Genomic DNA, 12,350 nt, shown 5'->3' with positions numbered 1-12,350 from the left:
CATACTAGTGCGCGTTTTCAAAAATAGAGCCGGAGCAAAACAGTCATTAATCAAACCCATCAAAGTCCTCATCCTCTGTTTCTGTAGTGAACAGCTGCGCTAGATCTCTGTCAAACATGCCGGCCTCTTTCTTCATTGCCAGTCACTTTACGTGCAGCGGCGTCGGCGCCTCGGAAATGATGCGAACAACAATGCTAGCAGACAGTTAGCCGAAGCAGCTACAATCCAGTCAAACTGTGGCGCTGCGCTGCCTTCCACTCTGAGTGGAACTGTGTTCTCCTTCTGTCGTCCAGCGCTCCCACGCAGCCCGCAGTTTAACGTTGAACGGTTGGAGTTCTTTGGTTAATCCACCGGGGATGATGATGATAAGCTAGCTTGCTAGTTAGCCCGTTAGCGCGTTAGCGCGTTAGCTAGCTTCACTCCGGTTTAGACCGTATCGGTGAGATCGGCCCGCACGGAGTCGCAGATCGCAGGAGCCGAGTTGCTGCAGGTCTTCTTCTTGCTTCCTCCTCTTCCTCCATTGATCCATTAATGCTGGATTCTCTCTCCGCTGCTCTATTCCCGTGTTCTGCTGCGGGACCGGCAGCCTCGGCAGCCACTTCCGTCAACACGCCATAATAGTTACTGTGGTTAAGCGCGTCGGAGCGTATCACTCCGCCAGGCGCCTGACTGAGTCCGCCTTACAACAACAAATAGGCCGCGCGGACCAATGGACGCGCTGCACATTTTGAAAAAAATCGAAGACTTTTAGGCGCGTCCTATGGGTGTGAAAATACGGTATGTTCACACTGCCAGACTCTGGACAAGCGTCCCATCTTTCCTAATCAGGTCCGAGATGGGAGACTTATAGATGTGAGAACACAAACTAGCACGGTAACAAAACACCTGATTGGGGTTTGAAGTTAGACGTTTTACAGGCCGTCCTGTTGCCGAGCTCAAAGTCGGCAGCTAACAGGAACTACGGCCTCCCGTTTGGGAACAATTTGGCTTCCCTGCATAGCAAAACTAGCAAAGCATTAGCTCTGTGTTCCAGCTAGCAAAGCATGAGCTCTGTGTTCCAGCTAGCAAAGCATGAGCTCTGTGTTCCAGCTAGCAAAGCATGAGCTCTGTGTTCCAGCTAGCAAAGCATTAGCTCTGTGTTCCAGCTAGCAAAGCATGAGCTCTGTGTTCCAGCTAGCAAAGCATTAGCTCTGTGTTCCAGCTAGCAAAATATTAGCTCTGTGTTCCAGCTAGCAAAGCATGAGCTCTGTGTTCCAGCTAGCAAAGCATTAGCTCTGTGTTCCAGCTAGCAAAGCATGAGCTCTGTGTTCCATCTAGCAAAGCATTAGCTCTGTGTTCCAGCTAGCAAAGCATGAGCTCTGTGTTCCAGCTAGCAAAGCATGAGCTCTGTGTTCCAGCTAGCAAAGCATGAGCTCTGTGTTCCAGCTAGCAAAGCATGAGCTCTGTGTTCCAGCTAGCAAAGCATGAGCTCTGTGTTCCAGCTAGCAAAGCATTAGCTCTGTGTTCCAGCTAGCAAAGCATGAGCTCTGTGTTCCAGCTAGCAAAGCATTAGCTCTGTGTTCCAGCTAGCAAAATATTAGCTCTGTGTTCCAGCTAGCAAAGCATGAGCTCTGTGTTCCAACTAGCAAAGCATTAGCTCTGTGTTCCAGCTAGCAAAGCATGAGCTCTGTGTTCCAGCTAGCAAAGCATGAGCTCTGTGTTCCAGCTAGCAAAGCATTAGCTCTGTGTTCCAGCTAGCAAAGCATGAGCTCTGTGTTCCAGCTAGCAAAGCATGAGCTCTGTGTTCCAGCTAGCAAAGCATGAGCTCTGTGTTCCAGCTAGCAAAGCATTAGCTCTGTGTTCCAGCTAGCAAAGCATTAGCTCTGTGTTCCAGCTAGCAAAGCATGAGCTCTGTGTTCCAGCTAGCAAAGCATGAGCTCTGTGTTCCAGCTAGCAAAGCATGAGCTCTGTGTTCCAGCTAGCAAAGCATTAGCTCTGTGTTCCAGCTAGCAAAGCATTAGCTCTGTGTTCCAGCTAGCAAAGCATGAGCTCTGTGTTCCAGCTAGCAAAGCATTAGCTCTGTGTTCCAGCTAGCAAAGCATGAGCTCTGTGTTCCAGCTAGCAAAGCATTAGCTCTGTGTTCCAGCTAGCAAAGCATTAGCTCTGTGTTCCAGCTAGCAAAGCATTAGCTCTGTGTTCCAGCTAGCAAAATATTAGCTCTGTGTTCCAGCTAGCAAAGCATTAGCTCTGTAGTCCAGCTAGCAAAGCATTAGCTCTGTGTTCCAGCTAGCTCTGTTGCTAGTGAGCGGGGTTTCTCCTCTGCTCGAGATGTTGTCATGGCAACCAGATCTGTGCTTTCTGCAGAAAATGTGGATGCGCTAATCTTTCTAGCTAAAACCTTTAAGCTTGAGTAGTTAGTAGTAGTAGTAGTACTAGTAGTAGTAGTTACATTTGTCGTATTCAGGCTGTTGCTGCCAAGCAATCAAAGTTTACAGTTTTAGCTTGTTGATTTATAATTTTATTACATTTTTAAAATTGTTACAGTCCAATAGTTTTAGAAACTCAGAGCCTAATTTATTTTAAATATCACCCAAATGGGTGATATTTAAAATAAATAAATAAATAATAATAGTAAGTTCTATTGTTTGCGGTGGTTTTTTAAAATAAAAGCATACATTTTTTTCCCCTCTCTCGCTGGCTACGCCCCCGTTACAGCTTAGGAAGGTTCTATCATTGAGAGTATGCTTCGTATAGATAAATGGTCAAATTATATTAATGTGATGTGAGCAGAGACGAGAAAGAAAACGGGCAAGAAATCTGCAATGAGCACCATAAATCAACTAATTATGAGCAGGCACGCTTTAAGGAGCCGCATCAGTCACAGGGCCCCGTGCTATTGTGTCATTTATCTGCCACGGTTCCATCTGGATGGGCATTTACAGAAATGATTGATGTCCTCAGCTGGGACTCTCATCCTTTGTTCCTGATGCTCCTCAAAGTTCAGCACTCCTGGCACCGTCACAAACAAACCCCCAGAGGACATTGTGCAGCAGCCATGAAGCTGAAACGGCCAGCAGGCCGTGCACGAGCGTTCCCGGGCCACGTTGTTCAGAAGTAAATGGTTATTAATGGTTATTAATCTGTCACGTCTATAACGGGAACATTACGTTTAAATTAGAGTTAGCATTCGTTTATTCGAAGGATAAACCCTCTGAGATTAAATCTTGTTTTTAAGGATGCCCTACAGCACCGGTCCCCAACCACCGGTACCGGGCCGCGGACCGGGACCGGTGGTTGGGGACCAGTGGTTGGGGACCGGTGGTTGGGGGCCGGTGGTTGGGGACCGGTGGTTGGGGACCGGTGGTTGGGGACCGGTGGTTGGGGACCGGTGGTTGGGGACCGGTGGTTGGGGACCGGTGGTTGGGGACCGGTGGTTGGGGACCGGTGGTTGGGGACCGGTGGTTGGGGACCGGTGGTTGGGGACCGGTGGTTGGGGACCGGTGGTTGGGGACCGGTGGTTGGGGACCGGTGCCCTAAAGTACCAGAAAATACAAAGCAAATCTGTCCAAGGGTTAGAAAAGCTGTTTGAGACAGTCGGGCAGACGAGAGAGCTTCTAATTGATCAGCCTCCACTTCTACTTTATTAAATTGGTCTGTAGAGAAAGGAGAAATACAGTCTGAAACGATTCAGGAGAGAAGCACTCAGAGACACACAACCACACACACACACACAACCACACACACAACCACACAACCACACACACACACACAACCACACGCACACACGCACAACCACACGCACAACCACACACACACACAACCACACAACCACACACAACCACACACACAACCACACAACCACACAACCATGCACACACACAACCACACAACCACACAACCATGCACACACACAACCACACGCACAACCACACGCACAACCACACACACACAACCACACACACAACCACACGCACAACCACACACAACCATGCACACACACACACAACCACACACACACAACCACACACACACACACAACCACACACACACACAACCACACACAACCACACACACACACACACAACCACACTCACACAACCACACACACACACACAACCACACACACACACACAACCACACTCACAACCACACTCACACAACCACACACACACACACAACCACACACTCACACAACCACACACACACACAACCACACACAACCACACTCACACACACACACACACAACCACACACACACACAACCACACACACAACCACACACACAACCACACAACCACACACACCCACAACCACACACACACACACAACCACACAACCACACTCACACACACACACACAACCACACAACCACACACACACAACCACACACACACACAACCACACACACACACAACCACACACACACACAAACACACACAACCACACACACACACAACCACACACACACACACAACCACACTCACACAACCACAACCACACACAACCACACACACACACAACCACACACACACAACCACACACACACACAACCACACTCACACAACCACAAACACACACACACACACAAACACACACACTCACACAACCACACACGCACACAAACACACACACAACCACACACACACACAACCACACTCACACAACCACACACACACACAACCACACTCACACAACCACACACACACACAACCACACTCACACAACCACAACCACACACACACACACACACACACACAACCACACACACAGCCACACACACAACCACACACGACCACACACACTCTCACACAACCACACACACACTCACAACCACACACACAATTCACCCAAATTGCATGTTTTTGGAGAGAACCCGGAGAACCCGGAGAGAACCCACGCAGACAGATAGAACTCACAAACTCCACATAGGTAGGATTCCAACCTGCTCCCTCCTTGGTGTGAGGTGACAGCGCTACACACTACTTCACCATGCCACCCCGAGACCTAACTAGAGAAATAGAAATTCTAACCAGTTATGTTTATGGGCGTGGCAACCGGAACAGTTAACCTTTAAGAGTGAAGGTGTGTGATTCATTCCCTCTGGGGGAATTCTTACACTCGATATATTCAGTGCACGTGCAGGCTGGAGCGCACAGCGCTGGGGGGGGGGGCTTGTTGCTGTGAATGTGTCCAACGTGCGTCTCCCTCGGGACGGGACGGAGCGGGATGGCAGAAGGCCGCAGCTCGAGCTCTCTGGGCACCGCCCCGTCAAGCATCTCTGCCTTCCTGATAAAGCAGCAGCAGCTACTGCCCCGTGATTGGACGAGGCAGCCTGCAGATAGCCCAGCGCCCCAGGTTCTCTGGTCTATCAGGCCTCCCTGCGGGGACTGTCCCCCGGGGTTAGAGCGTCCTGTTAGTGACGGACCCTCAGCTACCAGATAAGGGTTCTCATTAACCCGAATGGCTGCCTGCAGCTGAAGCTGGACTTTCAGACTGCGTACCTGCCGGGACAGACTTTTATGTTACGCAACTGTTTCCCTGCTACGTCAACGTGCTGAGGCTCCTCCCTTGCTGATGGAAGTCATGTTGCAGGTCCGTCTGTGTGACGCTGGTTGAACCGGCGCCGGGTGCATCACTGCGGTTACTACGGACAACTGGTGACAGGTTGCCCTCTATAACTCAAAGAAAGCGGTGCTTTCTAGTCGGAGCCATCAGCCAGCTACTTTTCTAGAGTTACAAAAATAGAGCAGGTAGTCAAACCAGATCCAGACTCACTGATCAACCCTTAGCACATTCTAGAAATGATAACAGGAATAAAGGAACAAAGAATCGGATCCAATAGATTCTACATCTCCTTCGGCCCCCCCATCGCCCCCGTTGTCGCTTTCATTTCCACCAAAGCAAAAAGAAGCAGAAATGTTTCATCTGCGAGCTGAAATCTGAAAACATCTGTGGACCTTCTTTTGGCAGAAACTCAATACCCCTGCTGTTCTGAAAGCCCCCAAAGAGAGGAGGCCCAGCAAGAAGGAGGGAGGAAGCCCAGGGAAGCCCCCCAGCCTGCCAGCCATCCTCTACAGGTGGAGACGTTTCACAGTGTTCCTCCACACGAAACCAGAGTGCATGTCTCTGAAACGCCGCCATCGTTGTGATGCTCTCACCAACGACCACGCCTTTGCTTTCTCATCCTGTCCTGCAGCTGTGGCATCTGTAAGAAGAACCAGGACCAGCACCTGTTGGTGCTGTGTGACACCTGCAAGCTCTACTACCACCTCGGCTGCCTGGAGCCCCCACTGACACGCATGCCCAAGAAGACCAAGAACAGCTACTGGTGGGAGTTTATTTATACTTTATTCATTTTCATGATCGTCTCTGACACTTGACTTCAGCATATCAAGCGTTGCTTCTTGAGAGAGAAGTCGGTTCTCTTTTCTCCAGTGAATGGCGTGATGCAGCTGGTGTGTGTGTGTGTGTGTGCACCATAACCTGGCTTGATCCATTTACACACGGAGAAAGCCCCTTCAAACCTCACGAGGGGTGGCCCAAAACACCTGTGGACAGGTGCAGGAGTCTCACTAGCAGTCACAGAAATCGTTTGATTGCGCTGCAACAAAAATATAGAAGTCAATATTCAGTCCATTTGTATTTACTATTACTCTTGTCAGTTTGTGGGTCTTTCAGTGGCCCCTTTGGGGTTCCTTGCACTAACAGAGGGGCCCCAATAATGTTATCCACGTCTGTAGCTCTCATTGGAAGCGTCCAGCTCATTTGGACTGTTGGTTGAATTAGTTATAACTAATTACAGAGTACAGCCGGTTCTCACTTTACGATGTCACAATCAGGATTCTTTATTGATCCCAGGGGGAAATGCGGCACGTTCGGTGTGCGTCTCTAGGATAGGATAAGATGCAGTTACACGCACATTTAGTAGATATTAATCAAGCATAGATTGGAACGGGCGGTAAGGATGCTGTGCAGGGGTCAGGGGGGGGGGGGGGGGCACAGGGGACAGACGAGCCAGGGTGCGTGTGCGTAGAGTATGTAGAGTCCCTGGGAATGCTTGTAGCGCTGCTGGGGGGCCAGCTGCGTGTTGCACTTTATTTCCATTGAGACATTTATTTTGGCTGCATGGTGGCACATTTCACTGTTCTGTTAGTGACACACAACTACCTCCTCCTGAGACCCAAACCGTTAGCATGTCCTCTGTAGTGGACATACGTTTGTCCATTACAGAGGACGCATGTCAACGGGCTGGGTCTCAGGAGGATATGTTTAGCACACACAATATAGTTTAGCACCACTAATGGTCCATTACGTTCAGGACAGCAAACTGCTAGCCATTAGCTGCTATTTAACAGTAACATTGCTAAAATAGTCTGCTTTTTTCCACACAGCTGTAATAATAGTACGTGTTCTTTTACAGTCACATTTTGGGCCTGCCCTAATAAGCAGTTCGTTAAGAGCAGCTTGCTCTCCTTTCTCCTCAGGCAATGTTCCGAGTGTGACCAGGCTAGCAGCGATGAGGCCGATATCGCCATGGAGACATTACCAGACGGCACCAAGAGGTCCCGGAGGCAGGTCAAGGGGCCAATCAAATTCATCCCACAGGAGATGTCGCCGGAGCCCAAAAAACATCAAGTGAGAGGCACGGTGTGTGTTGATACCGCGAAATGTGATCAATAGTACAGTGGTCCCTCGATATAATGCCGTTCATCTTTCACACCGACCCAGATGATATTCAGTGGTGAGATAGAGCCCCCCCCCCCCTACATGACTGTGTTAAATTCCCTAAATATCGGTCAATAATCAATGGAGATATTGAAGAACAAATTACAGACAGACGCCGGCGATTACAAAACCTTGGCGGATATTATTACAGCAGTAAGGTATCGATATATTTTTAGAACTATGCAATTGCATATGTAATATTTATACATTTATTACATTTCATTAAGTATGTAGTAGTAAATACAGTTATTTAGGAGCATGTTAAGGAGTAGTTACATTTTATTTACATTATATTACATTTAGTTACATTTACACGCTGTTACATTTACAACTGGCCCTTTGAGGGCAGCCATAATGCTGATGTGGCCCTCGGAGAAAATGAGTTTGACACCCCTGGTTTACAGCCTTAAAACATGTATAATAATTGTAAAAAAAATAAAGATGAGTACTTCAAGGATTTCACCTATTGTGGGTTATTTTTAGAACGTAACCCCCGCGATAAATGAGGGACCACTGTATTATCATTGTGATCAGAGAGTGTCAGGTTATATTATAAAGATACAAATGTTGAAAACTTTGTCTAATCCACTCGACGCGAGTGAAAAAACAACCGCAGTGTCTTCTGAGAAGTCATGAGCCAGTTCCCCACACTAGTGTTCCACAGTTCCCCACAGTAGTGTTCCACAGTTCCCCACACTAGTGTTCCACAGTTCCCCACACTAGTGTTCCACAGTTCCCCACACTAGTGTTCCACAGTTCCCCACACTAGTGTTCCACAGTTCCCCACACTAGTGTTCCACAGTTCCCCACGCTAGTGTTCCACAGTTCCCCACACTAGTGTTCCGCAGTTCCCCACACTAGTGTTCCACAGTTCCCCACACTAGTGTTCCACAGTTCCCCACACTAGTGTTCCACAGTTCCCCACACTAGTGTTCCACAGTTCCCCACACTAGTGTTCCACAATTCCCCACAGTAGTGTTCCGCGGTTCCCCACACTAGTGTTCCGCAGTTCCCCACAGTAGTGTTCCACAATTCCCCACAGTAGTGTTCCACAATTCCCCACAGTAGTGTTCCACAATTCCCCACATTAGTGTTCCACAATTCCCCACACTAGTGTTCCGCAGTTCCCCACAGTAATGTTCCACAGTTCCCCACACTAGTGTTCCGCAGTTCCCCACAGTAGTGTTCCGCAGTTCCCCACACTAGTGTTCCGCAGTTCCCCACAGTAGTGTTCCGCAGTTCCCCACAGTAGTGTTCCGCAGTTCCCCACAGTAATGTTCCACAATTCCCCACACTAGTGTTCCGCGGTTCCCCACACTGGTGTTCCGCAGTTCCCCACAGTAGTGTTCCGCGGTTCCCCACACTAGTGTTCCGCAGTTCCCCACAGTAGTGTTCCACAATTCCCCACATTAGTGTTCCACAATTCCCCACACTAGTGTTCCGCGGTTGTCCACACTAGTGTTCCGCAGTTCCCCACACTAGTGTTCCGCAGTTCCCCACAGTAGTGTTCCGCAGTTCCCCACACTAGTGTTCCACAGTTCCCCACATTAGTGTTCCACAATTCCCCACACTAGTGTACCGCGGTTGTCCACATTAGTGTTCCGCGGTTCTTCACATTAGTGTTCTGCGGTTCTTCACATTAGTCTTCCGCGGTTGTCCACATTATGTTCCACAGTTTAATAGACTTTTTTGGGCAGCCGGACAGTAAGGAGTTGCAGTAGTCCAGTCTGGAAGTCACAAAAGCATGGACTATTGTTTCTGCATCTTTTCGGGTTAGTAGGTGCCTGACCTTTGAAATATTCCGAAGGTGAAAGAACGCAGTCCTTGAAACGTGCTTTATCTGGGACTGAAAGGACAGGTCCTGATCAAAGATTACCCCCAGAGTCTTGGACGTGGTGCTGGTGGACACTGAGACGCCATCGAGTTCAACTGCAACACTAGTGTTCCACAGTTCTCCACATTATGTTCCACAGTTCTCCACACTAGTGTCCCCCCCCACGTTTTCCACCCAACCGAAGTCCTTATGGACTGAGCTACTGAGCGTATTGATGACCAGATGATGGGCATTTTAATCGAATCCATTCTAAAGCTATTGAGTCAGTAAAGAACTCAGGCGGTCACCGATAATGCATTTAGCGTTTTCTACCATCATCTCGTCGGCAGGGTAACTAAAACGTGGGTAATAAACAATAGAATCGAGCCAAGAGGCATGCTGGGATGTCAACCACAGGCTGGCAGTCGGACTGTCAGAGCCCGGCTGTGTGTTTTGTGTCAGCTGAGAGGGACAACAGAAAGCTGTCTTCGTCTCCCGCTGGATCCTCCTTATCTGTGCTGGCCATGCTGCGATACAGAGCCGCTGCCCCCCCCCCCCCCCCCCCCCCCTGACAGCTCGACGCTGCGGCGGGAGGCTTCGGTGTTCTCCCACTTGCCTTTAGCTTTCCCCGCTGTCAATAAGTGAGCCCTTGCTACGTCAGGGGGCAGTGAGGGGGGGCGCCAGCACGCTTTCTGTCCCGGTGAGTGTTAAAGTGCAGCAGCACGCGACCCTGCTTTCTGATTGGTCTCGCCACTCGGGCGAAGTGCAGCGTTTATCCCCAACGCGAGACGCTAATGGCGCCCTGCGTTGCATCGCTAGTGCTTTTAGCTCGCCGCTAAAGACGCATCCCAGGCTAACGGACCTCCTGCTGGCTCCCAGGCTTCAGGGTGCTGTTGTGTGTTTTCGGTGCGTATGTGCGTCCGTGCACACACGCACAGAGGGAATCACGACTCCTCCCCCCACACCGAGCCAAGCAGCGAGCTGCAGGGTTGTGTAGCAGGTTCCACTAGCTGTCCGATGCATCCGGCATGCGCAGCCAATCAGCTGCAGCCGCTGATGGAAGGCATGATGTGTCTGGTTGGACCAATGGGTGAGCCGAAAGCAACGCCCGGCTCTAGCGCGGCGTTGTGAAGGTTCCCGTTAACGCCGCGCCTCTAACAGTAAAGCGTTGTTTGAGCTGATGCCATCAATCAGGGGTAAATGAGGGGAAAGGCCTTAATGCCTCTAGTTAGCAGCACTTCCTGCTCCGTTAGTTCCTCTAGTCCTGTGTGAAATGATTCATGCGCTGATGTACTTAATTAAAAGATGGATTTTGCCTGCACTTCCCATTGATCAGCCTTCCTCCGCTGCAGCAGCTACCGAGCTGCTTCCCGCTCCACTTGGACACGGCTTTAATGCAGAAATGAGCAAACACCATCAGGCCTTTTGTGTGGCTGCGCAGCCACAGGGGGGATGCAAGAAGGGCCAACTGGCAGTGCTCTAGCGGTTAGCATCCTTAATGATAAGTGCTCCATCTGGCGACTCGTTACGAGCCAAAGGCGACAGATGGAATTGTTTTCACAATCTGTTTAAATATGTTGTCGATTCTTCTTCCCTTTTTAAACCCCGCCCACCCGCAGGAGCTCCAGCAAGGAAATGTTTGATTTGTACGGACTGTTTAATATGCAGGAGTGTTGTTAGGGCCCAGAGACGATGGGGTGGTAGGGCCTGGGGCCCAAGGAGGGGGGGGGGGGGGGGGGGGGGCTGGAGCCCAGCGGGGTGGTAGGGCCTGGAGCCCAGCTGGCTGCATGCACTGAAATGCAGAGCTCTGGGGTCTGGACCTCGCGAGTCTCCGAAGTGATCGGCGATCGTAGGTGTTGAGTCTGGGAGTCGGGTCGGACCTTCGCGGCGTGTGGAACCAAACTGTTGTGATTGGTGAAAGACAAAAACCACGAGGTCATGTGTTACAAACATGCCGAGCTGGGCTTTCATGGCCCTGATTGGTCGACGCTCCAGCAGGTGTGTTTGCAGCCCCAGCTTCTGTTCTCCGGGGTGGGGGCTAGCTTGTTTCTAGCTTGTTTCTAGCTTGTTTCTAGCTTGTGTTTTGCTTTAAAGTGCAACAATTCTGCTTTCCAGAGAACAAGAGGACAGAAAAGGAAGCGGCTTCCCATCTGTGACGACGGAGAAGATAAAAGCGAGGTTTGTTGCTCCAGTGTCCTTCATCACTGAACTGCTGCTGCTCAAAGCTAAAGGCTACCTGACCTCTGACCTCCAACTCCTTTCACAGATTCCAGCGACCAATGATTAACATTATTCACTTTGGGATGGCTAATCCCAGCAGAACTTTTCAAGACGACTTTTTACATTAACAAATGAAAGTACAGTAGTCCCTCGATATAATGCGGTTCATTTTCTACGACTTCGCTGCTTCGCGGAGTTTTTTAGTGCAATTTCAGATTTTTTATTTTGCACTTGAACGCGCCTTGAAACGGCGCAAGACGAAGGGGCGCGGTCGGAGGAACTGTGAAATACGCCCGAGTCGCTATTAATCATTTCTCATGTGTTCAACCTCGTAGGTTGATCATTATTAAAATTAAATTTGTTATTTCTAAAAGCTATCATGTTTATTTGTTAAGCGTTTGTTTTCTAGCGCTCTTATTCTCTGTGTAAAAAGAGGCTTTTATTTTGTAGGAGCATAAACGTCACGTCCCTTTTGGGTTTTGTTTCTTCCTGTTGATACATGTAGCCGCTGCCGTTCCGCTGTGCTAAGCTATCCAATAAAGCAGCATGAGAGGCTAAAGACAGCACGAGTAGAATATTTGTTCTTCTGCACTCCAAGCGGCTCTTTCCTCGA

The 12,350-nt window shown here is 49.6% G+C and overlaps 1 protein-coding gene across 1 annotated transcript in view; it reads left to right on the top strand.

Annotated features, from left to right (window-relative positions):
• Positions 1-11,804, top strand: part of phf14 (PHD finger protein 14) — a 30,823-nt gene extending 19,019 nt beyond the window's left edge. Inside the window, exons 12-16 of the mRNA XM_068746974.1 lie at positions 5,950-6,056; positions 6,176-6,307; positions 7,464-7,614; positions 11,633-11,695; positions 11,784-11,804. Of these exons, the coding sequence (XP_068603075.1) occupies positions 5,950-6,056; positions 6,176-6,307; positions 7,464-7,614; positions 11,633-11,695; positions 11,784-11,804 (474 nt within the window). The remainder of the gene's footprint in view (positions 1-5,949; positions 6,057-6,175; positions 6,308-7,463; positions 7,615-11,632; positions 11,696-11,783) is intronic.
• The last annotated feature ends 546 nt before the right edge of the window (positions 11,805-12,350 follow it).

The sequence above is a fragment of the Brachionichthys hirsutus genome, chromosome 13 (genome assembly GCF_040956055.1).
Source record: "Brachionichthys hirsutus isolate HB-005 chromosome 13, CSIRO-AGI_Bhir_v1, whole genome shotgun sequence".
In the NCBI taxonomy this organism is placed as follows: Eukaryota; Metazoa; Chordata; class Actinopteri; order Lophiiformes; family Brachionichthyidae; genus Brachionichthys; species Brachionichthys hirsutus.
This window is presented reverse-complemented; position numbering and strand designations above follow the sequence as displayed.